The following is a 22,755-nucleotide window of genomic DNA, read 5'->3' on the forward strand; positions in this document are numbered from 1 at the left end:
TATCTGGAATCCAGAGGGTATGGACTAGGGAAGGCACTGCTAAGCCAAGCCACAGTCCACAGTGGAGCTGAGCAGCCTGGGTGTCGCCATAGGCGTTCTGGTGGAGTGTTTTCAAATATCTTGGAATTAGTAGATGGCTGTTGTTCTGTCTGGTCTTGATTTACCTCCCTCAAGCCTTTTCTTTAGGTATAATTCTTCTAAGCTCTCCATTTTATTTAATAAATCTATAAAATAGATGACAATAAAGAGTAATAAGTATATGAGCTGAACATTTTTTTATTCATTTCAAGGTTCATAATGGCTGAGCTAATTCAGACTGAAAAGGCTTATGTGAGAGACCTTCGAGAGTGCATGGATGTAAGTCTTCTCCTTGTTCATTCAGACGGAGTTTCAGCTTGCTATTTTATTGCTCTGTTGCTGGTCATTGGAATAGAACAGTGTAGGGTCCATGTTCCCCGTGTTGTGTGGTGTTCCAGGAGTGCGTTGGCTCACTACAGAGATGACACAGCACTAACCCTCTCATTCGCCCGTCACGTGGATAGCCTGGCTCACATTCTCTGTGTAGAGAATAGCAGCTTCAAAGAAATGTGCCTGACAGTATGGAGCCTGGTACTCACGCACACCCTGGATGGTTTTGTTGTTTCGGTTTGTGTTTTTACCTTGTGACAGATTTCATTCCAATTTTGAAGCTGAAAATAAGATAAAAACTATAGTAAATCTTACCAAGTGATAACAGCAACTAAAAAAAGAGACAAATTTCATGTTTGCTCAGGGGGACCACTCTTACATATACTCCTAAGCTCCTGGTCCCTGTTTATAGGCTGTCGGAGTGGTTGCTTCTTGAAAGTTTGAGTTGATTTTTTTTTTTTTTTTTGATCCCTTTGCTTCCTTCTTGGGCAGACCTACCTGTGGGAAATGACCAGCGGGGTGGAGGAGATCCCCCCAGGCATCGTCAACAAAGAGCTCATCATCTTCGGGAACATGCAGGAAATCTATGAGTTCCACAACAAGTGAGCGGCTTCACTTCAGGGAGGGTTTGTTAAAGTCCAGAGACTGCGGTGATACTCCATTACCAGAAAAGATTTACAGCTGAATTTAGCAGCGCTCAATGATTCTGTTGAAATTTGGCTAGAGCCAGTCAGCTGTGTGTATTTAAATTTCTTCTATTTTGAAACATGGAATGTGGTGTTTTTCATTGCCTTCACGTCACTGTAGAGAGGACCAGGTGGTGCGCCTCCTGTGGAGGAAAAGCCTGTCTGTTGACCAGCCTCTCCCCATGCCCCCTCCTGACTCTCCCAGGCCCTAGTATCCACTGTTTACTCTGGATTTCTAGGAGTTGACCTTTCTAGGCTCTGCTTGTGAGATTGTAGTGTTTTCTGTCCAGATACCCAACACTAGTATCTTCCTCGAGGAGACTGCTAGTATGGAGTTTCTGTTAGGAAAGATTTGGACATCAAATGGACTGCTTCAAGTTAGAGTAAGTTATCCTAGTCAGGAGCGACAAATTTTGTTAGACCTTAAAATGCGGAGGACACAGAAGTTTTCCAACTCTGGCATATCTTACTAGTAAAATGATGTCGGTGCCTTCATAACAATAATCTTTCTCCTCTACAGCATCTTCCTAAAGGAACTGGAGAAATACGAGCAGCTGCCAGAGGATGTGGGACACTGCTTTGTCACCTGGGTAAAGAGCCCCCACTACCCATTCTCTCTCATATGGTGGGAGGGCTCTATGCACTTCTCAGTTGCTGTCTTCTGCTGCTTCCTTGGCACCTAGAAAAGTACACCTTTCCCTCCCAGAGAGACATTCCGCGGGTACCACTGGGATGTGTTCTTATTGGTCATGCTGATGGCTTGAACTGGAACATCAAGCAAGCCTCTAGTTTGATGCTGGGTTTGTTCTGGATGAGGGCCCGGTCTGCTCAGGGAAGAGGCTCCACCCAGATGAGGCCTCCTAGTGCAGTGGCTTTTCTTCTAAAACAGTTTCTCCTGTGGAAGCTTACATTTCCTTAGTCCAGAGAACTTATCTCCCACATCAAAGGCTTTTACGTTGTGACTTGTGGTTGGGAGAAGATACCTAAATAAAATGTTCCTATTGTTTTCTCTCTTTCTCTTTCTCTCTTTCTCTCTTTCTCTTTCTTTCTCTTTCTCTCTCTCTCTCTCTCTCTCTCTCTCTCTCTCTCTCTCTCTCTTTCTCTCTCTCTTTCTCTCCCTCTCTTTCTCTTTTTTTTTTTGTTATAGGCAGACAAGTTTCAGATGTACGTGACATACTGCAAAAATAAGCCTGATTCTACTCAGCTAATACTAGAACATGCAGGGACCTACTTTGATGTAAGTATCTGATTACCAAAGTGTTGTGCGAATGTCCTAGCTGAATTCACTATGGGTGAAATGCAACTTTTACCACACTGCTAGTAAAATATTTTATTTTCATCTCTCATTTATACTGGAATGTTTTTTATGTTTTTATTACATTGTATTTAGTGTGTGTGTGTGCATGTGCGTATGTCTGTGCTCATATGCATGTAGCCTAGAGGACAACTTTCAGGAGTTAGTTCTTTCCCTCCACTGTGTGGCTGGCTCCTGGAGAGGAAACTTGGTTCATCAAGCCCTGTAGCAGGTGCCTTTACCCATGAGCCATCTGACCAGCCCCTATTTTGGGATATTCTTATATGTGGTTCTATTTAGAATGCATCTACTGTATTAGAAATCATATATGTATCAGACATTTAGGTCTTTAATATAGACATACTTGTAACTATCCCTCATATGCAAGAGTATACATAAAAGACATAAACTTAATAATGTCATGCATTTCCGAAAGTGACCTAGCAGGAAAGTCCTAGCAGTTTGACTGCCAGGTCAAGTAGATGTCCGTCAATTGTATGCTTGAGTAGTCTTAGTATGGGGGTCCTCTGCTTTTCAAAGATGGTGCAGAGAGATTGTTTCTTTAAAGGGCAAGGGATATAATATTATTCAATGTATTTTGGGTTTCAGAACTAGTCAAATATGAGGCAGATTGTGACTGACAGAAGGTACTGAGTGCTGTGTACCAGGGAGGAGTGAAGTAATCTCTCACAGGAACTCCTGTCTCTGACGAACCTGCCTGCGGATGAGCCTGCTACAGCTGTAGTGCTCAGGGAGGACTCGGTGTACAGTGAAGCCTTGCCCAGCCCAATGCTCTGATCGTTGTAGTGTTACACATACAGCTACAGTCTAGAAAGCCTGAGCAGAGCGAGCATGTGCACAGCCAAAACTTCAAAACAAAACAAACCAACCCATTGGGCTAACAAGATGGCTTACAAGTAAGGCACTCACCATACGGCCACATGATGGAAGAAGAAAGCCAACCTCAAGAGTGTTCTCTGGCCTCCAGATAGAGATATACAGGATAATTTTTTAATTGTTTAAGCATTCAAGAATAAAGGAAGTTATACCTACCTGACCGATACATGCCTTTGGTGTCCATTGCAGGGTTACTTTGACTTTTAAAGAGGTTTTGGTTAATATGTCCTCCATTCTTTGGGCATCTTATGCCCTTCACCTGTCCTTTTCCCTAGAACAAGCATTACAGAACAACCCATCATGGGTTTTACTAGCTAGCTGGTGAGCACTGGGAAGTGCTGGGCGGCATTCCTGCCTTCCTGTGAGGAATCTGACACAATAGCCTCAGATTTGTAAGCATGGCGATCACAAGATGCACAGCAGAAAAGAACACACTAGACACATTGTGGCTCGGCACTCTGCTCCCCTTTCTGCTCCATGGTCTGCCGTCCTCCCATGTGACCTGGAGAAGTGTGTGCCGGGGTTCTGACAGCCCTCCAAGAAAGAAGAGCTTATTATTTCAGCAGGCTCACACTGGTCATGGATTGGATCACACACTTGTCACTGATGTGATAGTGTAGCCATTTGTTAATAGTTTGATCCTGTGATAAGGCTTTTCCATTTCTCCTAAATGTAGGAGATACAGCAGCGGCATGGGTTAGCCAATTCCATCTCTTCCTACCTGATTAAACCTGTTCAACGAATAACAAAGTATCAGCTCCTTTTAAAGGTATGTATGAAGGCTTTTCAGTCTGCAGAGTCTCTTAAGTTCCACATCACTGTTTGACATCTATTATCTGTGCGTGTGTCTGTAGTATATGTACATGTGGTTTTCCTCACTGCCATTTCTTGACCTATCTAGTTTCTAAATGAAGCAGCTACTAAGATCATATTCCATGGTTGTGCCATGAAGGGTTATGGTTGGCCCTTGTCTATAACATAAAATACCTTTGACCAAGAAATAAGTCATCAGCTCTCATTCTTCCCTTTCCTTAGACTCCGGTGCTGGCTTTGAGCCAGGCACTGTACACTGCATCCTGTAGGTGTTCAGCCTGCCACAGTGCTGATCTGAAGGTGTGGAGACCAGCTGCCCAGCATTAGGAAAATGCCCAGAATCCTTGGTGGTACCTGCCAGCTCTGAGTCCACACCCGGCTGTTGCCCAGTTTTTCGTTGAATCCACAGTAGCCTACCCTCGTGTAGCTCCCCGTGCCTGCTAGCCGTTTATCACATGTTTTGTAGAACATGCTCATACAGATCCCAAGAGCTTCTGTCAGACTGGCATCTGCTTTGTATTATAAATAAGTTTATCAAATGTACCCTTACAACATTTTAATTATATATATATAAAATATTAATATATTATTAGTTTCAACAGTATGAAGGTGAACAACATCACAGATACATTATGTCACGAGTGCATGTTTTCTTGTAAATAATTTTTAATGCGACAACTTTTGCTGGCAAAGGTATTGTTTTCTTTGCTGGTGAAATGTATGAAACTTTAGCATGGAGACTTCACCAATCCCAGCTATGCCAGCTGCTGTCTGGGTACCACAGAAGCAGACTGAAGCTAAGGGTACTTCAAGTTCTCTCAGTAAGAAAAACCTAGAAACTGTAAAAAGTTGCTGCATTCTTTTATACAAGTAATATTATGGAGCATTTCTATTGGAAAAACTCTGCCCTACACCCTGACCCTCAACCCCACCCCCAACACAATACAGTACCAGGGATGAAGCCCAGGGCCTCACATGTGATAGCTGAACGCCCTACCACCAAGCCACACCCCACCCCTTCTCCTGTGGACTTCGGTATTTGAAATCTTACTGAGTGGCATGATGACCATCCCTACAGAGATCTGTAGCTGCTGTGAGCAGAAAGTCAGCCAGAAGGCAAAATTTAATTTGTTTATATCCAGATAATTTTTCCTTTGCATCCTAATTCTATAAAAGTCCTTTGTCTTTGAGTTTATCTCTTATTGCCCTCAGAATCAAAGGCTTTGTTCTCACCCTGTGTTTCCACTAAGATTGTGCTGTTTCTAAATCTTTCCTCATTTCCCCAAAAAGTTCCACTTGGGAGCAGTAGTAGACTACACCAGACCTCCAGGTGGGAAGGCGGTCTGCACAGGCAGGAGCTGAAGTGCTCTGTACTCTCAAGGCATTTTCTGTCCTGCTCCACAGAGCATAAATATCTGACCACGAATGGAGGCACCTGTCAGGGATGAGTTTTTCTAGCGCAGTGGTTCCCAGCCTTCCTAATGCTGTGACCTTTTAAGATACTTCCTTATCTTGTGGTGACCCCAACCATAAAATTACTTTGTGGCTACTTCATAACTGTAATTCTGCTACTGTTATGAATTCTATGTAATTATTTTTGGAGATAGAGGTTTGCCAAAGGGGTCTCAACTCACAAGCTGAGAACCACTGCTCTAGACCCTCCAAGCTTACTGCTGACCATAATGCTGTGTCCCTCCTGTACACCGCATATACAAGGTTGCTGACACTTTGACCAATGACAGTCGTGACACCCATCAGGGTGTAAGCTTGCTTTCACTGCTGTCCTCCCCACATGGCAACTGATGATCTTCCCAGTCGTCAGGAAGTGGAATTGCACACAGATGCCCGCAAGAGGTGTGGCTCTTCTGTAGAGTCTCTGTAAGCACTCTGCACTGAGGATGGGTGGTCTGTGGTGTGTTGCTGTTCTGATGCAGGGTCCAGCTAGATATTGACATTTATAGTTATGTGGTCAGCAGGGCAGGTGGAGTCTGCCATGACTGTCACTTGTCCCCGGTAGCTGCTTATTTCTTCACAAACCGATAACAGTCTATTTTCTCATTTGGGAGATACTGTGGTTGACCGATACACCAATGGCAACTATTTCTGTCTTCCTCCACTGTCCTCGTTCAGGTAGAACAAACCCAGTTGCCTGTTGAGTAACTCGCTTTTTAATAAGAAAAACTCCCAGTTGGCTAGTTTATTTCTTGAAGGCTCTGTGTTTTCATGGATTTGTGTCATCTGCTAAGCTGTTGCCGGTAGAGCATCTTTGCAATCCTCTGCTGTTTCATGGTGTTGCTCTTTCCCAGGAGCTGCTCACGTGCTGTGAGGAAGGAAAGGGGGAGATTAAAGATGGCCTTGAGGTGATGCTCAGTGTACCAAAGCGAGCCAACGATGCCATGCACCTGAGCATGCTGGAAGGTAACAGGTGCACCCTGCCCCTAACGCACAGTGACATCATCTCCATGATGCTCTGTATAAAGGGATCATCGTCCTTCTTGACTTGAACAGCCATGCCATTCCACACACCAGGAGCACTTTGTATCACTTGCTTCTTATTAATGCCACCTGACATTAATAGAGAGGTGTAAGCAGTGGATGGAGATCCAAGGTTATAGAAGGTCTTGTTTCCCCATTTCCATCTCAGTTGCTAGATGTTTGCACAAAGCAGACGTCCTGTGAAGCATGTGACTTTAGTGTGTGGCGTGATGACAGGAATGAGACAATTGTGTCCAGCAGGTGTGATAGCCAGTCCACTTTGCACTGATGCTTTATTTAATAGAGTTGCTTCTGCGTGGTCAAGGTTAGCACTGCAGAGGACCTGTCCCAAATGCTTGTGCTAGTTTGTTATTTTATTGGTAGCAGCAAGAAATTTATTAATTAGAACACAAGTGCAGTACGTAGCAGAAACTCCGAGATCAGGCAACACGGTTTTTTTTTCCTCTGCTGTCAGATATATGACTGACTACCTGGAAAACTGCAGGGCCACATTAACTTTCCGCCTCACAGGAAGTAGGGAAACGTGGGTAGGGAACCCCGACCAGCTGTATGCATTTATTTTCTCACTTCTCAGAGTTGAGGTGCCTAGCTCTTCCTAGCCGTGAAGGGACTGGTGAGTGATCAGCTTATGGTGGCCCTAGTGGGCGTGCCTGCTCTAAAGAAGAGACAGAAAAGGAGGTAGTGAGCAGCGTCTGCCCCAGGGGCCGCTTTGCTGAATCCTGGACTTGGTCACAGTGTTGCCAGGTCCAGGCTGATTTGTGTGCAGAGTATCCCAGACTCACAGAAGATAGCTTAGTGACATTGTCTCCACTAGACTAGGACCTGAGCAGAGGGTCTCAGGGCCATCCAGGCTGGAGAGGTAAAGAATCAGACAGGAATGTGGGCAGTGGGGTGGAGGCACTGGTCAGAGCAAGGCTGCGTGTGAGGTCTAGGAGCTGGGAGTTAGACCAGACCTCAGGTGACCTAAGCCAATAGAAAGGAATAGAAAGAATAAGGCTGCGAGGATCCCCTGAAATGCCTTGAACTTGGGGAAATACACAAAAGTGTTATTTTAGGAGGAATTGTCCTTCGTCAGGGGGCCGTTGTGAAGAGCATGGGATACAGGACTGGAAACAAGCGAGGGCATCTGCAGTGAGACACGGACTGACGCTTCCTTCTGGGTCACGCTTGCCCTCCCTTTGAGCTGATTTGCACCTTATTTTGTGTCGTAGGGTTTGATGAAAACATCGAGTCTCAGGGAGAACTCATCCTGCAGGAATCCTTCCAAGTTTGGGACCCCAAAACCTTAATCCGGAAGGGCCGAGAGCGGCATCTCTTCCTTTTCGAGATGTCCTTAGTGTTCAGTAAAGAAGTGAAGGACTCCAGTGGGAGAAGCAAGTACCTCTACAAAAGCAAGTTGTTTGTAAGTATAGGCACCAGCGCCCAAGTCTACGAGCCATGCGCTGTGTCCTTCTTGTGGGGACAGAGAATTCCTATTTGCTGCCTTTAGTTGCCTTTCAAACTACTCTAAAATGGAAATCTGGATTTGTGAAGTTTCTTACCTTCTTCAGTTACGTTCGCTGCAACCTACATCCACTAGAGGGCACTGTGGACTTAGGGTTCTGTCCCCAAGGCCCATAGCTTCTACCTGCAGGATGAGGAAACACTGGGAGTAGATGAAGTCCGCATTGTCTGGGTGCCCTAAGCAAGCACTCCTATCATTTAAATTATTTTTTAAGCCATAAACAACAAAATGTATGCAGGCTGCCTGACTGGGTGGATTCACTACCGATTCATAATAATGATATGATTTTTTTCATTAGAAATTAATTTATGAAAAGTAAATGTATGAATAAGTTTGAAACATTTATAACAAACAGCAAAATAACATTATTAGAGTAAAAAAATAAGCAAAAATAATGTTTGAAAGATTCCCCAGCCATACCCATGCAGAGACCTTTGGAGTGTTCCTGTAATATATTTTGGTTCCTATCCAATGTTAGTGTTTTTCTGGGGAAAGGATCCTGCCTGTAACCATTGCATGACTATTCCACACTAGCCAGTCCATGACTGCACAACTGAATGCCTGCCTGCTTGGAAGTCTCAAGCCAGGACAAACTCTGGTTCCCTGCACTTTGACCTTTCTTAAGGCCACTGCTCAGAGAGCTGCCAGCACAGAATTGCTGGATGGAGGGCATGAGATGGTGACAAGAAGGGAGCTTCCCCTCTGGAAGGGAGCCAGAGTCATGTCAGGTCCCTTTAGAACAGTTTAGACGTCTGACATAGGAATGACTTAACGTTACCCATTTGGAGTTATTTGTAGATCAGACAAACCCCCAGAAGAATAGAGATTCCTAAGTGTGGAAGTTTCTTAATAAACTGGAATCTGCAAGTTCCTGCTGATGGGTTTCATTCTACCGCCTTTGGCTGGTACCCTGGCCGTGATTGTTATTTGGGTCTCGCTGTGACTCTCCATCAGTTAGGTCACAGTCCAGCTGGAAATGAAAGGGACAGTCTTGCCCGGTAGTGATTTTACTGCTGGCTTAAATCTGCCCTTGGAAGCAAGCTTGTGTGTTTTAGAAATTGATGCGTCTTAGCTTCATTTATATTTTAAAGCTTGCGATTCCTGCAGAGGCCGCCTTTGGAGGGTGGGCTGATGAGTCACTTCCGATGCTGGAGAGATCGGGTGGATTCAGTCATGGGGGAGGATGCCGTGTTCCACATATGTCCCCAGACAGGCTTTTATCTCTTGGTATTACTGCGCATGATGAAATACTCAAAGTTAATGTAGCAGATGAAATCCGAAGATTTTAGCCCTTTTTGCTCTCTGTCAAGGTGTGTCGCTGGTCAGAGCGGATCAGGGGAGCTCTATGAACTGGGAGAAGCCCATGCTTGCTTAGAAGCTTGGGCTTTTTCTTCAGCACGTTCTGCTTATTCAGCACCATGGCAGTGTCCAGAAGTGCTCAAAGCTGTCACAGGCAAACACGGTCAGTGTGCTCCACTGGCAGCTTTCCTCCTGCCCGTGAAGGCAGTAGTTCTCAGCCTCCCTAGTGCTGTTCTCATGGCGTGCTGACCCCAACCATGAAATAGGTTTTCATTGCTACTTCATAACTGTAATTTTGCTATTGTTATAGATCATAAGTAAGTATGTTTTCCAATGGTCTTAGATGACCCCCGTGAAAGGGTCATCCAGCCCCAAGCGGAGGGGTCACAACCCACAGGTTGAGAACCGCTGAGCCTAAGGGATTATTATGACCATCAGCAAGTAAGGCTGCTCTTGTTTATATTCTGATCCTACCAAAATTGTACTGTGGTCTAATTATCTAACTGCTTTTTTATCCAGACCTCAGAGTTGGGTGTCACAGAACATGTTGAAGGAGACCCTTGCAAGTTTGCCCTGTGGGTGGGGAGGACACCAACGTCAGACAATAAGATTGTCCTTAAGGTATGTGCGAGTTCAGAGCGGGGTCTACTGTGGGATGTGTGCTGGTTTTCTGTTGAGATGTACAGATTCCATGTCATTGTATTGGACTTTTTTGCACACTCTAATGGGATTGGTGAAACACACGCACACACACACACACACACACACACACACAGCTTTAATTTAAACAGGAAAATACGATAAACGTAGTTTTGTGATGCTTTGGGGAATGTAGCCCGCAAGTTTTAGGCTGTTGAGGAGCCAGAATGTGGTGAGACGCTGGCGTGTAATTGGCTTTTAGATGACTACATCCCTTGTGTGTTTTTAAATCTCAGTTTGGTATTTCTAGAAGCTGTTTCATCCACAGATCATTCCTCCTCAGCTGAGTCTTGGTCACCATGGAAGCCGCTCTGTTTCTAAGATCTTTTTTCACATGTTCACAGTGGATTGTTTCCAGTGATTGTGTGACCCTCCTGGTGGGCCCTTTATTTAGTACTGACATAAAACCCCATAAAATATAAAGTGCACCAGCAAATAGATTTTAGATAACTAAGTTGTTCTATAGTTTAAACTTGTTAAAATATATTCAAGACTAAAATTTTTAAAGATTTTTAAAGAAGTTCGGATAATACCTTTCGCCTTCCCAGGAGGGCAAAACAGAAGTGACATGCGCTTTGGCTCTGGCTTGCTGGGGTGGTGGAAGTGCTACTGCGGTGAGGATGGAGATGCCGGTGACCGTGCTGTTGGTAGTAGAGATGATGGTGTTGATGGTGAAGTGAGGATGGAGATGGAGACAGTGGTGTCAATTGCAGTGAGGGTCTTGGCAGGGGTGTAGATGCAGGTCTGTAAGGTACCTAATGGTGATGGCCACGAAGGGGAAATGATAGTGGTGTAATCACACGTATTGACTGTATTTTCATAGACGGGAAAGGAAACGGTTTCTCTAGGTCCTTACACAGCTTGAGCCTGTTCTGGAGATGATGTAAGTCACCCTGTTCTTAGCCGAATGGTCCCTCTTGTGTGACACCACTTCTGTACAATGTGAGTGCTCTCCATTGACGTCATGATGAATGTGCAGGGGAGTTTCTTTCTGAAGCATGGTTACAGGTGTCCTCGGTCGTCTCCAAGCTACACTGAGTGTTCCTCTCTGGTCCTCCTTGTTCAGTCTGCACGCTTGTCAGGCCTGTACATTCCCATAGACTTGGTGTTTTCCAGGTTCTTCCGTTACTGTTTTTCATTAGCACTGTCGGTAACTGAAGGAAAGTTAGCATGGTTAATGTAGAATGGGAACTGTCAGCTTCAGTTTCTTCTCAGTGCAGACTTCAGTTTTGTGTTTCCAAAAGCAAGATTGTGCCCCACTGACAAGGGCTCCAACCACTCATGGCCGTGGTTTATGTCCGAGGAGGGGAGTTTTTTTCAGACAGAAATTAGAAAAGAGTTATTAGTGACAACAGAGGGCTGCTCCATGCATTCATATGACACTGCTCTCTGAGCACTCACCTTCTGTGCCATTTCCAGAGAATATCCTCCTGAGATTGTTATGGGGCTGTGGTAGGCCCACAGGGGACGGGCCGTGTGTGACTTTGTGGCCTTGAGCACATTTCCAGCATGCACACCCTGCACAGCTCCTCTGTGGAGTTCCTGTCGGGGGAGTAGGATGTGTATTCTGGGGCGCCTGGCAGTGCAGGAGGCCAGCCACATCACCCCAGCAGTCCAGGGACAAGCAGCAGAATCAGGGGGCTCATTTATATCCCTTCTGATTGGTTCCTGGACCCAGACCAAAACATAGTATATGTTTCAATGGCCTTGTTGAGGTTTCAGATTAGGAGTGGATCTGTTTTCATAACCCCCCCAGGGCTTCTCTAAGGTCTTGGGACTGAAGAATAATGATGGATTTCCAGAATAGTAAGATATCTGTAATCATTTATAAAAGAAAAATGGTTTTAATGAAAATATATAAAATTAGAGTCATCTGCTTGATTGTCAGTTAAACCGAGTTGTGTCTGCTTTTCTGTAAGAAGTTCTTTAGAAACTGGGAGAGCTGGGAAGCAGGGGAGACCCGCATGTGCTGGGCACAGGTGGCAGAAAGGGCACTGCCTCCTGATGGCTCTCCCGCCTGCACAGGCGTCCAGTATTGAGAACAAGCAAGACTGGATAAAGCACATCCGCGAGGTGATCCAGGAGAGGACTGTGCACCTGAGGGGAGCCCTGAAGGAGCCCATCCACATCCCCAAAACCGCGCCAGCAACGAGGCAGAAGGGAAGGAGGTAAGCACGTGGCAGTCTCGTGGAAGTGTTCACCTGCTGGGGAGGGACAGCTGCTCAGGGAACGGCCACCATTTGTCTTAAATACTTTGAGCACCTGTGGTTTAGATAAACTGCTTTGTCAGGACTCCACTGGCTGGAAGCAAACAGAAAACCATGTAGAAATCCCTCTTTTCCCCATCCTACCCAAGGTATCAAAACAATTGTCTTTTACATTTCTCAAATGGAAATGAACCTGGGTTAGGGTGTTGACTTTGTTGAGAATTCAGTAAGAAGATATGTTAGGCACTTGCCATTTTGCCAAACCCTAAAGCCACACTCAAAATAGGATGGCATGGGGCTGCAAAGAAGAGGCTGTGGTTCCGGCAGAGGACCTGGGTTCTGTTCCCGGGTGGTCACATGGTTGGCTCACAATCATCTGTAACTCCAGTTCCTGGTGCTCTGATGCCTTCTGATGTCTTTGGGCACCAGGCATGCACATGGTACTCATACATGCATGCATGCAGGCAGAGGACTCACACAGAGAACAGGCAGAGTGGTTTGCATTGTCTGTAGGAGCGGGTTCTAGGAAGGGTTGCAGATAACGTGGGTTTCTCTCAGCGGTGTTGGGAGCTGAGTGTTTCTGTGTCCACTAGGGATGGAGAGGACCTGGACAGCCAAGGGGACGGCAGCAGTCAGCCTGATACGATTTCCATCGCCTCCCGGACATCTCAGAACACACTGGACAGTGATAAGGTGAGCTGCCACCAGCGCTGCCCCTTTTGGTCAAGGTCTGGTGGTTTAGCGTTTTAAAGACAGTGCAGGCGCCAGTAGTGGGCCAGGCTTCCGTGGCAGGGCGGAGACTTGGAGGGTCAAGTGAGACTCGTGCTGGAAACTCAGAAGAACTCTTTCCACTCTCCCTGTCCGCCCCTCACGGTCACAGGATTTATGTCAGAGTCTTTGAGGACAGTTTACCTTATTGAAGCCTTTGCATTTTATTCGTAAGCCAAAAAAAAAAAAATCTATCATTTGGGCAAATAAAATGTTGCCCAAACCCCATATGTAAATGTAGAGTTTTGTCTGAGACATGGACGCTACTATCCTCCATGGTGGGCCCTGAGGTTTCCTCTTAGAATTTGGGGTACACAGAACACAGAAAGTTCTAGAACACCAGACTGGACCTTTGACAGTCGTGACCACTGACCAAAAGGGCAGATCTGGCTTTTGTCTAAGTCATTTCTACAGGTGAGCCTGCTTTAAAAATGGCCCCAACCATCTCAGAATTGGTCGTGGGGTTTCTGTTGCGGAACTGACACCATGGCCAGGGCAGCTTACACAGGCAGACATTTCATGGGTGCTCGGCCCATTATTGTCATGGCAGGTGGCATGTCGGCGTACAGGAGACGCCGTGCTCAAGAAGGAGCCAAGAGTTCTACATCTTGATCTGTAGGCAGCAGAAGCAGCTGTGTGCCACACTCAGCATGTAGCTTGAGCATAGGAGACCTGAAGTCCCGCCCCCACAGTGACACATTCCTCCAACAAGACCATACCTGCTCCAACCAAGCCATTCCTCCTAATAATGCCTCTCTCTACTAGGGCCATCTTCTTTCAAACCAGCACATGATTCTATATAGATGAACACGATAACGTAGTCGTACACTAGCTCAGAATTGATTACAATAAAGGGTTCTTTATCTAGGGGTAAACTCACAGATCAACAGTCTTCTGCACGAGCAGGGAACAGGAACCAAATCCAGCAGCCAAGAGAGTGAGCGCATGGGCATGTTTTTCATATCTGTTTTTATAGTACATGTGGCCACGCCCATGTACTATGGGTGAAGGAGTTCCCACAGCAATTCTTCCTGTAGAATCCAAAGACCTGCAGGACAAACTGACAGTACACCTTGGGAGGCCTAGGTTTGTGTGGTAGACAGAAGATGAAAAAGTCCTATGTCAAAGCCAGTAAACATGTATCTTGAAAATATATATAAGCATTTCCTTTCAACAATGTCAGTTTTCAGTTTCTCACTCCCCAGTACAGTCTGGTTTATTACGGTGTGATGACCATGAGACTTGGATTCTCCAAATCCCCTGGTAGTCAGAGGCAGCCGTGTCCAAGCCTCCCCTGTTTTCAGAAGGCCAATGCCCGGTGACTGTTTCGGATAGTGCATTAAACAGACGTTGCGTATGTCTTCCTTGGATTTGAGGATTCATATTGTAGTTTCCAGGACAGAAGGATCTAGATTTAAAATACTGCTCTGCCGAGTGACCCATTTCCAGAACCCTTCCAGTGCGCATCTTTGCATTTTATCATCCTGCTTTCTGAATCTCCTGAGTGGCAAATGCGTAGGGTACCTCGCGCAGCAGGACTAGAGCACACAATGTGTCTTTCGTTGAGTTCAGGGAGGCTTATTAGTCAGATCAGCACGAAGTTAGCCACTGTGGCAGCAGCAGGAAATAAGACGGATGGCTTGGTCAGCCATTTGTTGAAGAACTTGGTTCAAAAATTTTGTTTAGAAAAATACAGTTTGCATTTGGAAACATTTTGTTAGAAAATACCGATTGTTTGAGGATTTTGCTTTTTGTGAGAATTGAGGGAGTTAGCTTGTCAGTTTTTATGGTACTGTCACCTAGAAGAAAAGACAGACCAAATAGTTGCCAAGTATGACAGATAGCCATTTACAATCAGGAAACCTGACTGGCCCTTGGAGAATTTTCCCCACATTCTTCCAAGATGTACTTTCATGGATCAACTCTAGATTTACTGTAGATATCAGCTTTAATGTTCCTGAGAAATAAATCTGTGGAATGAAATTGCCCATGAGATGGATGTAGCGTTTCTGGAATGCTGGTAAAGGCTTTTCTGGAGGTTGGCCCAGGAAGCAAGATCCATTGCGTTTTAGGGTACTTAACAGGTAAATGGGGAACCATGACTATAGAAATGCCCTCCCCATCCCAGAACAGGCTCTTCATTCATAATAGGTTTGCACATTGCCTCACCCCTAGCACAGCCCTGGTCCCTGGAGGTATGTCTGTTATAACATGATAGGTATTTGTGAGCTCGGAGTAAAGAGGATTCTGGTGTGACCTGCTATGTGGGAATGAGTAGTTAATTACCATCGTGTAGGTTTATAGTAGTTGCTTGTGTGGCCTTGAAGATCTACTAGGACATTGGAATTTACTAGAACTCCCTTTAAATATTTTAGCACTGAGGATGAAGAACCAATTTCCATTCTCTTCATCCAGTGGTGCTATCACTAGTGTTTGCTCCAGAGCTCAGCAGTCCCTGGAGGCCTGCTCTGCATGGCTCTCCCTCCCCAGTTTGGGAAGTGAATGAAGTCAGCACAACTCAGAACCAGTCCCTGGACCCCGTAGCTCTTCTGTCTTGAAGTGGTGACACTCCAAGTGCTCTGTTATGGATGTTCACCCTTTCCTTTAGTGCCTCTGGGCGACACCAGGGTCCTCAGTAGCTGTGAAGGACAAACAGGGATGGCCTGGGTACCTCTGCTGTTAGAACTGAGTAGTTGTCTTCACTTCTGGTCCTGTGTTGGGGGTCAGATTGGCCACAAAGGTCAGACACATTCGTTAGTGTGTTGGCACCCCGCTGTGCTTGTTTGTGGGTTCTTTCTCTACTCTGGAAGACTTCCTTTTAGTCATTCTACTTGTGCTTCACTGGTCCAAGATTTCAGAGTCTGTGGATGGTTCAGAAGAATGCGTTTGAAAGCAGTGTCCAAAGGTGTAGAGCTCCGCTTCTTCCAGCTCCTCCTGGTCTCCAGAGACTACAGCTCTTCGTGAACCCCAAGGTTCTCTCCACCCTTATTGTACATTTCAGCAACCTCTGATAATGCAGGCGGTACTTCTGGCAAGAAAATAACTTAAGATAGTCTGCCTTTTTGACTCAATTTATCATGTCTGTTTTGAGTTAGTTGCTGTCACGGAATTTGGTTCCAGTCCAGAAATGGGGTGGGGGTATGTTTTGTGCTTAGCTTCTTGGAGAATTCTGAGGGGAAGTTGTCTGCCAGAGCTGTTACTAATCCTCAGTCAAGGCACCAGGGGTTTAGAGCAAGAGTCCACTGAAGGAGGAGCTCTGGAGACACCCTCTTTCCAGGGCACAGCTCCATTAGGCTGGTCAGGACACAAATCCTGTCCCATAAGCCCCTTTCCTGTTCATCAGTCTTAAAATATGTCATTTTTTTGTTCCAGATGTGAGTTTAACACCAATTCTTGCTGATATTCATGGTACTTAGGCTGATAAAATGATCTTATTAAAATGTAATTTGGGTTCCAAAACCAACCAGATGCTTTCCAGGATCTTACCTCACCGCCCTGGGCGCATCTCCTGAGATAGGGAGGGGGTACTGACCTGGTGCTGACCCAGCCCCGGACACTGAGGAGATGAAGTCAGATGAAGTGGCAGTCATCTCCTGAGGTAGGGAGGGGGTGCTGACCCAGCCCTGGACACTGAGGAGATGAGGCGGGATGAAGCAGCCAAGCCAGAAACGGAACGTGGATCTAATCATCTGTTGTCTCGCAGCCCTTATTTTACCGCAGGGCTGACTATGGAGCTGGGGGTTTTAAGGGCCCTAAGAGAGCTTCTTGGAGCACACCTCCTCACTCTTACCACATTAGTCTGTGATTCCTATCATTTAAACAAAATCTGTGTCATCGCACAGGGAGAGAGAAGTGTGGGAATCAAGTGAAATGTCCAAATAGAACGAGGTGTCTGGAGGAAGCCGGCCAGGCCAGCTCGCAGACTGTCCCAAGACCCTCAGTGTGCATTCTTTACAAAAGGGTGCGTGATTCAGCCGAAATGGGTTCTTTGCATGAACTTGAGCCTACAGCAGGATCGCAAATCCTCTGTGTTTTTATGGCTGCACATGTTTTACAAAGCATGTGGTAGCAGTTCTCTTGATGAAGCTGAAGCCCTCGCTGTTCTGTCAAGTAACCCTACACTCCAGGGAATTGTTTTCTCTGTAGTTATTATCAAGGTATTCTGAAAAGTAACTGAAGCCGCTGCAGTTGAAATTGGGGTTTCCCTGACAACCGTACAAGAGGAGCTGCGTCTGCTTGCTCAGGAAGGACTATATTCCTCTCCATGGGTCCACATGGTGGCCTGCACTCAGGGCTCTCCCAGCCCAGCTGAGAGATGGCACATGACCACCCAGCCTGCTCAGAGTGTTGTCTTTTCCTGGGGCTGGACTTGATTTTCCACACATAATAGAATTGGGGCATTGAGCTCCAAAGTCTTCCACAGGATAGGATGGTTATGTCCTCGGGGGAGCTCTGGGACCACACTACACCTTCATCCACTCAGAGCATACGTAGAAGTACTGAAGGGCATGGCACACCCAGGTGCAAGCCCTCAAGGATGAGGACAGGCTCACCAGCAGGCCTTAGCCTTTTCCTCCTTGCCTACACTTGGGCATGTTCCTTAACTGCTCTGTACCCAGTGTCCCCTGTGTTAATGGTGCTAGTGCTGCGCCGCTCATAGTACTGTGAGCGTTGGCACTGCCCCCTTTCCTTACAACACTGCCTGGTGTTTAAAGGGCCCTGCATAAATATTAGTGGTGTCTGTCTCTGTGATAAGAGGAGCTCCCTGCTCCCTGCCGTTTGTGCAGTTGGTGTCCATTATTGCCAGTGCAGGTTAACTGTCAGCCTCACTTCCCTGGCTGGGCACCAGTCACAGTCGGCGCAGACAAGAACTGTGCTCTTTAGGAGCTAGGTTCAGTCTCTCCGTTGAGTAACTCAGCTTCGGTGCCTGGCTTAAGCACTTTGGTGGCCCTCCAGCCACATGGTACGCATTTAATGGGCATGATTACTGCAGAGGAGAGTCTCTGGGTCAGAATGCTTTCTTAGCTAATCATCTTCCATCTTCCTGTGTTAACTGCATCATGGCAGTATACACAATAGACCAAACTGAGAAGGCTCACACGGCACGTCCATGCACTCTCAGGTACTTTTGGTCACCTGTTGTGGGCTTCCTTGTGCAATGTGTTTCCTTCTTCCTGCCGGTTCTTCTGCCTCCTAAGGGACTAGCGTTTCTGTAGTATTTTTAAGATGACCTTTTAAAGGCTCTCATAAAATAAAGTAAAATAAAATGAGAAAATAAAAAGTCCTATAGTAAAGGCCTAAGTGCTAAGGAAAGGCTGTGGTTGGTCTGTTTTTAAATCAGATTAGTGTGCTCGCTCTACATGGTCAGCTTGTTTGGAATCACCTGGAAGGTACATCTCTGTGCACTGTGGTCAGGGTGTTTCCAGAGAGTTTTTACCGAGGAGGGTGGACCAACCCTGAATGGAGGTGGTCTATAGGACACCACCCTATAGCCTGGTGTCCCAGACTTCAGGAAAAGTAGAGGAAGCTACAGCACGAGCACTCATTTCTTTGCCTCTTGACTGGGCACTGTGACCAGCCGCTCTGTGCTGTGATGAACTATATCCCCTTACAGTGTCACAGCCAATTTGTGCTGTGTGCTGTGATGGACTGTATCCCCTCAGTGTGACAGTCACTGTTTGCTGTGATGGACTGTATCCCCTCAGTGTGATAGTCACTGTGTGCTGTGATGGACTGTATCCTCTCAGTGTGACAGGCACTGTGTGCTGTGATGGACAGTATCCCCTCATTGTGACAGTCACTGTGTGCTGTGATGGACTGTATCCCTCAGTGTGACAGTCACTGTGCGCTGTGATGGACTGTATCCCTCATTGTGACAGTCACTGTGCGCTGTGATGGACTGTATCCCCTCAGTGTGACAGTCACTGTGCGCTGTGATGGACTGTATCCCCTCAGTGTGACAGTCACTGTGTGCTGTGATGGACTGTATCCCCTTATGGTGTGACAGTCACTGTGTGCTGTGATGGACTGTATCCCCTTATGGTGTGAGCCAGGATAAACTTTTCCTTCCTTTTGTTGCTCTTGTCAAATATTTGGACGTAGTAAGAAGGGCAGTAACATTTGATCAGAAATATAAGAGATAACCAAATTATATGTTTTCCTGTGAATTTTACATGGTATGGCCATAGTTACTGTTGAACATGATAATAAGCCTTAGATTTAGACTTGGGACTCTTCCTTCCTATTGAGTGGTGCAGTATAGTGAAAATGGCTCTTGGATTCATATCAGTTATTCAGATTGGTGCCTCTCCTTAAAGATGGAGAAAGGAAATCCAGCAGAGAGGGTTCTTCAGATATAATTGTCACTTTGAGGTTTCCTGAGCTGTGCTGCCCTGTCCTCATCCCGCCTCTTCACCACCACCCCACCCCAACACACACAGACGCAGACACACACACACACACACACACACACACACACTGCTGTGGTGTCTCAGACCTGCACAGCGTGCCCCCGTATCTCCTGATGCACAAGAAGCCATGGAAAAGGCAGCCTTGACTTGACCAGGTCCTGTTGGCAGAGCCTGGAAGCCTGACTCACAGCTGCCTCTCCTCTGATGGCTTTTGTTTGTTTTATTTTTGTTTTACAGTCTGAGTTTGCCTTTTTAGTCGTAGCTTCTAAATTCATCCTTTTACAACTAATATTCCACTGTAGTCTATACATTCAGCTTACTCAGGGAGCCTTCCACGATTCCTACAGCAGAAAAGCCATGTGTGATCACACAAGTAACAAAGGAAAGATAAATAGGAAGAGCAATGGCCGCTGGTCTTGAAAATGTTTACCATTGATTTACTTTCTTGCTTTAAAGAGAAAAACTGTGGTTAAGAAGCAATAACCCAGAATCTATTATTTGAAACTGAGTGCAGTCTTTCACATGTGCCCATGAGTAACCTCCATATCAGAGACTCTTTCAAACCCTAAGCAAGGGTTTTCAGGAACTCTCCCTGACCTTGGCCTTAAGGAAGCTGGCTTCTCAGTTAATGTGCACCAAGGAAGCTGTCCTGTTAAGGCAGGCAGGGGATCTGCAAGGCTCCCTAGCACTCCCCAGCAGCAGTGAGAACCTGCAGCATGGTGGCATTTATGTTCTGGCTCCTGTGGCTGCCTTTGCTTTTGTGTCCCTGGCCTGCAGTGGAGCTGCACTCCCTCATCCCCTTAAGCCAAGCAATCCTTGTTTGGTCCACTCTGTGTGAAACCTGCTTGAAGCCCCAGGACTCTTTTGTAGAGTTTCTGAATGACTAAATATAGGGGCTGTGGGGAGCCACTGTTCACAGCACTTGGTACACTTCATTCTCTAGGAGGAATGGCCTTTTAGACCACACCCTCCCTCCCCACCCCACCTCCGCCTTCTCTTTTGAATTGCAGACATTCACTGCAATTGATCTTTACACATTCTCCCCCACATCGTTTTTCTCTAGCCCTTTTCAGGAAACTTGCTCAGAATATTGAACTTGGGGATCCAAAGCAAGTATTGGCTGTGGTCCTTGTAAAACTGTTTGCTCTTGTAACAGACGACCGCCTTCCTTGTTCTGGTGTGCAGGGTCGGGTGTGAGAATGTAAAGAAGCCCGTGACCAAATGCACTGCATGAACGTGTCAGCCGTGCTTGAGACAAGGCAGCAATGACACAGTTTCCTTAGAAAACAACAGATAACGATTCTACAAAGATTGTTGAAGCTTCACTTGAGCCAAAAGATGAAGGGTGGAAACACCACAGTGTTTACTTTCCATTATGCTGGAGAGAATTCAGTGAAAGTTGGCCTGCTTGGAGTCCACTCATGTCCTTGGTCTAGGTCATCAGTGCTTGCCAGTGACCCTCTCAGAAGGCAGCGGCTTTGGGAGGGGAAACATCCTCCCAAACATGATTTCTGTGGCTGTGGTCCATTTAAGGCCACCTGTTTTTTCCACACTACTGATTACCATAATAGTGAAAAATTGAAAGATGTTTTAAAATCAGACTTCTGAAGTGACTTTCACAAGGGTTACTGTGAGTCAGGGGTAAGTTGCATTTCTGAACGAAGCAGCTATGGAAGGGAACCCGCGCTAGAAGTCTATGAAATGTGCAAAGCGGAGAGAATGATGTGGAGTCTTCTGCAGAAGACACCGCTGTTAAGCTGGACGGGTGGCATGGGAACAGAGGCACTGTCAGCGCAGCCCTGTAATCGGGCGAGGCCTTGGGGGAGTGGGAAAGAGCTCCTCAGACTTCATGATGGAGTTCCCCAAACTTCTAGTTAGGAACTGAATTCTTAATATCAGTAATGCCTTTCTAAAAACCTAACAAGTTTTGTTTAAAAGAGATGTTTTGTAGCTCCAAGTTTAAGGGAGGAATGAGAGATAAATAATGTTGGATATCAGAAGAAGCCACAGGGAAACATTATTTTATAAATTAGTTAAAAATACGTAAATCAGAGGCTGGAGAGGTGGCTTAGCGGTTAAGAGCACTCACTGGCTGCTCTTCTAGGAGACCTGGGTTCAATTCTTGGCACCCACAAGGTGGCTCACAACTATAAGTCCAGTCCTAAAAGGACCCAGTACCCTATTCTGGTCAACATGGCCACCACGCACACCTGATGCACAGACAATACATGCAGGCAAAACACCTATACACATAAAATGAAAAATAAATACAGGTATAAAATAATGTGTGTGCATACATAGCTTAAGTGGAGTCACACCAATGTGGGATGATAATGCTCCTCCCTAGAATAGGCCATGTAACAGAACCCCAGTGCTAGGCATGAGGAACCTCCTTTTGTGGGCCCAAGAGACCCCCTCAAGTAAACAGTAGAGGATATTTCCATTGCCCCTTGTTATACCTCAGAACTTGCAGCTAAGGAAGGCTCTATTGCTGCAGACACTGTATACTTTGGACACGGGACTTGGAGGAATTATCTGGAACTGACTCTGGAAGCCTCCTCTCCAGGACTGACTCTCATAGTATAGGAAGGTGCTGTGCTAACTGCCGAGAGAAAAAGCTACCAATATTCCCACCCAGCTGTAGTCTGTGAACCATGGCAGTAACTGGACCAGCAAGATCGCCCCAGTGATGCCCTGTGGCATTTTATTGTGGGGTAACCAGCAGCTGTCTCGTTGGGCTAAAATTTAAATACTAATTGTAAAGCTTGAAACAGAAGTCTACAGGATACCTCTTCTCAGGGCAACATCTATTTAGTTCCCACCCTTAACTGAAGGCTCTTATCTTTTCTGATGGGCAAAGCCAGCTGACTGAGGGATGTGAGAATGTGGGGGTGATAATTTTAGCACTTTTGAAATATTCTGGCAGTCTGTTTTCTTAAGGTTTGGGAAACCTTTGCATGTTTTAAGCATGGTTTATGATTCTTTCTCAGAGCAGGGTTGATCTTTTATTTCTTATGCTCTGTCAAGTACACAGATGTTTCTAATCCTTTTTGGTTACTCTGGAAGGGTCTTTAAAAAAAAAAAACAAAGTGCCAAAAATATAGTCTAGCTTAATTCCCCTTCCTGGGCAGCCCTCCCCACACCACCACCCTTGCTTGAGTAGCCTGACAAGTTAATGAGGCTCTGTAAGAGGAAGCGGCCAGCTCAGGGCTGGATGCAGCATGTCCTTCCCAGAGCAGCAACTAGGGTCGCTGGGAAAAGCCTGGAGCTCTGG

General features: G+C 46.0%; 1 protein-coding gene across 3 annotated transcripts in view; it reads left to right on the forward strand.

The window, feature by feature from the left end:
- Positions 1-22,755, forward strand: part of Trio (trio Rho guanine nucleotide exchange factor) — a 290,348-nt gene that overhangs the window by 192,675 nt on the left and 74,918 nt on the right. For all 3 annotated transcript variants that reach the window (XR_005284582.1, XM_038321453.1, XM_038321454.1), the window contains exons 24-33: positions 291-357; positions 901-1,010; positions 1,615-1,684; positions 2,242-2,331; positions 3,962-4,054; positions 6,405-6,516; positions 7,806-7,996; positions 9,917-10,018; positions 12,122-12,264; positions 12,897-12,996. Coding sequence is in view for 2 of the 3 variants with exons in the window: in XM_038321453.1 (XP_038177381.1) it covers positions 291-357; positions 901-1,010; positions 1,615-1,684; positions 2,242-2,331; positions 3,962-4,054; positions 6,405-6,516; positions 7,806-7,996; positions 9,917-10,018; positions 12,122-12,264; positions 12,897-12,996 (1,078 nt within the window). In the remaining variant the exon portion in view is untranslated. The remainder of the gene's footprint in view (positions 1-290; positions 358-900; positions 1,011-1,614; positions 1,685-2,241; positions 2,332-3,961; positions 4,055-6,404; positions 6,517-7,805; positions 7,997-9,916; positions 10,019-12,121; positions 12,265-12,896; positions 12,997-22,755) is intronic.

Source organism: Arvicola amphibius, chromosome 3, assembly GCF_903992535.2.
Source record: "Arvicola amphibius chromosome 3, mArvAmp1.2, whole genome shotgun sequence".
Taxonomy (NCBI): Eukaryota; Metazoa; Chordata; class Mammalia; order Rodentia; family Cricetidae; genus Arvicola; species Arvicola amphibius.